Below are 3,721 nucleotides of genomic sequence, written 5' to 3' on the forward strand. Positions count from 1 at the left end.
AACATTTTCCACTACGTCAGTAATTTGCTCTGATCTATGAGACTATTCGTAAGGCGACATAACCCATTTAAGAGTGAAATCTAAGTTAGTGAGGGTGAGGAAAAAAGCTGTTTAAAAGAGTACTGCTTAATTTTATGTAGAGAGTAACCTAATGCCAGGGCTTCATGTAAGAAATAGGAAGAAAGCACACAAAGAACCAATTCTAAAATGATCTCTTCATTTTTAATTTTTTAAAAAGCATGTTCATAGCACACTCCAAGAACGTCATACAGCAATAGCTTGCTGCTCTTTGTTAAACAGGGTATGTTAGAAAACAACAAAATGTAAATGGTAAATAAAGGTTTTTAAAATTAGATAGTTCTCTGAAATTTCTGTCAATAATCACCAGTCACGTAATCTTTGTCCCAGAGTAGTCAACATTTGAGAAATGAAATGAATATCTACCTCAATCACACTTCTCTGAAATGCAGTTAAAAACAGTACAACAGAAACAGAAATAAATACTTTTCTAGAAAGAACATATTTGGCAATTTAAAATGTTACGATGTTTAGATTTTTTTTCTTTTTATTATCAGACAGAAAGTCTGGGTCATCAGTGATGACAGAAGGAACATTACGGTGTAGTTGATGAAGTCTGACCTAACAAACCAATGGGAAAAGTATAGTGCTTGCTTTTCTTAGAAGAGGAGTTCAGTTAGTACTAGAAATTATTAAAAGGTCAGATAATTCAAAGTAATTGGTTAAACTGGTATCCAAGTTGCTTTAAATATATTTTCCCCCTTTTGATTATTTAATATTTCTAATTTGCTTACATTATTTCTCTCAAATATAATTTGAGTGAAATAGAAACTGAACTTTGTTTCATTAACTTCATTAGAATGTGTCAAACATGGTTAAATCTTATATTCTGTCCTTCCAAATAAGTTGTATTTTCCTTATAAATGGAAAGCAGCTACACCATGAGTTATATTCTAACCATTTTACTTAAATGTAGAAAAACTGAAAGTTAAATTAAAAAACATCTTTTTTTTTAAAGTTAAGAAGTCCTTAGATAATTATCAGAAACTTAGGATGCCTTTTCTTGATGTAAGTATGGAAAAAGTAGCATTTGGTTCCTATTCATGATGTACCAATAAAAAGTATATTGCTTATGCCTATTTCCTTTAGCTACTGTGAAACCAAATTTCCGTTTATAACACCCACTAAAGACAAGAAATTTTCCTTTAGAATCATGGTTACACTCTGGAAAAGGAATTGAGAAGGGCTAATTAGGTCAATAAAATACTGAGGAAGGATGTAAAACAAAACAGGGAGGTGAAAAAGCAAGTATGTTGTAACAAAACCCTCCCCTATAAACACATCTGTCCTTTCTTCCCATACTGAGAAATATTACCTAAGTTTTAAAAATTCTCATGATAACATTCTATACCATGAATCATGTGAAATCAGGTGTATTTCAGGTAGATAATGACCTTTAATTGCTTAAGAATTATATTAGCCTATTCATAAGAGAGGTAGTGACATTCTAGTCTCTCAGTGCTGAGCTAAAAATCCCACACACTTGGCACGTAAGTTACAAGGAAAAAAAAAAACCACAGAAGCACCATTGTACACCCCTCATGTTTCCTTTTTTGGTATTTCAAGTCATCCATAACTTCATTGCCATTGATAGCTGACAATCACCATTGCATTAACATTTAAAGGCAGCGGGTATTGGTGTTATTCATCATGCAGTACAGGTGGACCTCCATCATCTTTCAAAAATGAAGCAGCCTTCCTTCCATTCTTCTGAACATGATCTTCGTTCATTTTCTCCAAAGCTTCAATCTATAAAATCAATACATTCATTTGTCAAAAAGCTACTTTACAGAAACTATAATTCAGCTTGAGCCTGTGTTTCAGCTCTCTTAAAAATTAAGACATTCCTAATGATGCTGACCTTGAATTACAAAATATGGGCATGTACACACATACACTCCTCACCCATGTGCTATTGGCTTGATTATATTACCAGGGTGTGTGTGTGTGTGTGTATGTGTATATATATGTGTGTGTGTATATATATATATACACACACACACATACACATCTTTATCAAGTTAGCAATTGGATGAATTTAACCATATACTGTATAAAACAAACACATATGTTTATGTATTGTACAAAGGTTTCAGGGAAGAGGGAAAATCGGAATCCAATGTTTACTCACAATAGTAATATCTATTTACTGAGCAACTATACTGTGCTGGATTTACCATCTACCTGTTCCTTTTTGGCCTTAGCTTGGTCAAACTCAAATCATACTTGGAGGTTTTGGACAGACTCTATAATCATTCTCTGAAGGTGCTTGGTGTAATACTGGGATGAATTAGCTGCTATTTTAATTTTCAGTTTGTTTAATTTTATGAGAGCTTCTATAGAGAAGGATCCTTCTATGGCTCTGTAAATACAATACTGTAATGACTGGTATTTCCAAAGATGGTCACTTCTAACTTCCTATGTTCAATTAAGGGCAGGGACCTTATGTTACTGCTTTTTGTGTCACCCAGAATGTTTACCAGTCAGCTTTCTCATTCATAAAATAAGGAGAGTAAGAGGATACTGGAAATGTGTTATTTGTCCATCTTAACCAAATGGTGAACTCCTTTAAGAGTGTTTGCCATGTTGATACCAAATTTTAAGCCTGGAAAGGACCAAAAACAACATCTCAAGAAAAGAAAAATTTCATTCATTTTGTTTTTGAAGGGAAGAGAGGATACTAAGCTCTGTGCTTCAGTTATCTGTTCTATCAAGTTCCCCTTTAATAACAAGGTTAAAAAATGGCTGTACAATACTTAACCTCAGCTAAGAAATCAGCTTCATTATCTGCCGAGATATCCAAGCCTGAAACAGCATTGAAGAGTTCTCGTTCATTAAGGGCTTCCTTTACTCCTCCTTTCTGGAAAAACTAATAAAAAAATACAAGAAAATCACTAAGAGAATGAGATTGTTTCGTAAATTAAAAATAAACCAAACGGTAGGACTTAAGAGTTAACCTAAAAACCACCCTGCCAGCCAGGGGGACTGCACGGACTGTGCATGGTGGCAGGGGAACAAACGGAGAAAGTGAAGACAAAGGTGGGCTGAGAAGTGGACTTTTGCCAGTCCGGAGGTCGCCGCCATTTTGTAGGATTAAAAAGCAGCTTGACTGTTTTTGGATATTTAAAGAGGCAGCGCTCTGGCAGATGTCTGGGGCTTAAGAACACGCTCTGCTTTCCAGCAACCCCAAGGGCACTCGGGCCCTGCAAGACTGAAAAGGTACCACATTCTTCTTGTTACGACACCCTATACTTGCTTGGTGAATGGAGGTGGGGCCATCCCCACTCCCAACTACCTTTTGGGCCCACAGGAACTTTATCACAGTCGGTGTGCTCAGACGGGAGCCTGGGTGCCGTACCCAGTCATCCACCGATTTCTTTTTTTGCTTTCTTTTTCCCGGTGATTACTTTGCTTGTATTTGTCCATTTCAAACAAATATTATTATTAATACTTATTGTCTTTTTAATTATTATTTTAAACCTTCCCCTACCAGGGCCTGGTTTTCAGCAATTTTTCTATTCCCTGTTCCCGGTTGAAACTCTGCCCACCCCCCACAATTCAAGGTTGTTTTTTTCTTTTTTTTTCCCTTTTCCTCCTATTTTTTTTCCTCGTGACTAACGCCATTTCTTTTTTTCTTTTTGCA

General features: G+C 35.6%; 1 protein-coding gene across 1 annotated transcript in view; it reads right to left on the reverse strand.

The window, feature by feature from the left end:
* Positions 1-1,719: 1,719 nt before the first annotated feature.
* Positions 1,720-3,721, reverse strand: part of RIOK3 (RIO kinase 3) — a 26,171-nt gene continuing 24,169 nt past the window's right edge. Inside the window, exons 12-13 of the mRNA XM_042780251.1 lie at positions 2,840-2,947; positions 1,720-1,827 (exon numbers count right to left, since the gene is read on the reverse strand). Of these exons, the coding sequence (XP_042636185.1) occupies positions 1,720-1,827; positions 2,840-2,947 (216 nt within the window). The remainder of the gene's footprint in view (positions 1,828-2,839; positions 2,948-3,721) is intronic.

Source organism: Orycteropus afer, unplaced genomic scaffold (assembly GCF_000298275.1).
Source record: "Orycteropus afer afer isolate SDZICR_OR568_19922 unplaced genomic scaffold, OryAfe1.0 scaffold00030, whole genome shotgun sequence".
NCBI lineage: Eukaryota > Metazoa > Chordata > Mammalia > Tubulidentata > Orycteropodidae > Orycteropus > Orycteropus afer.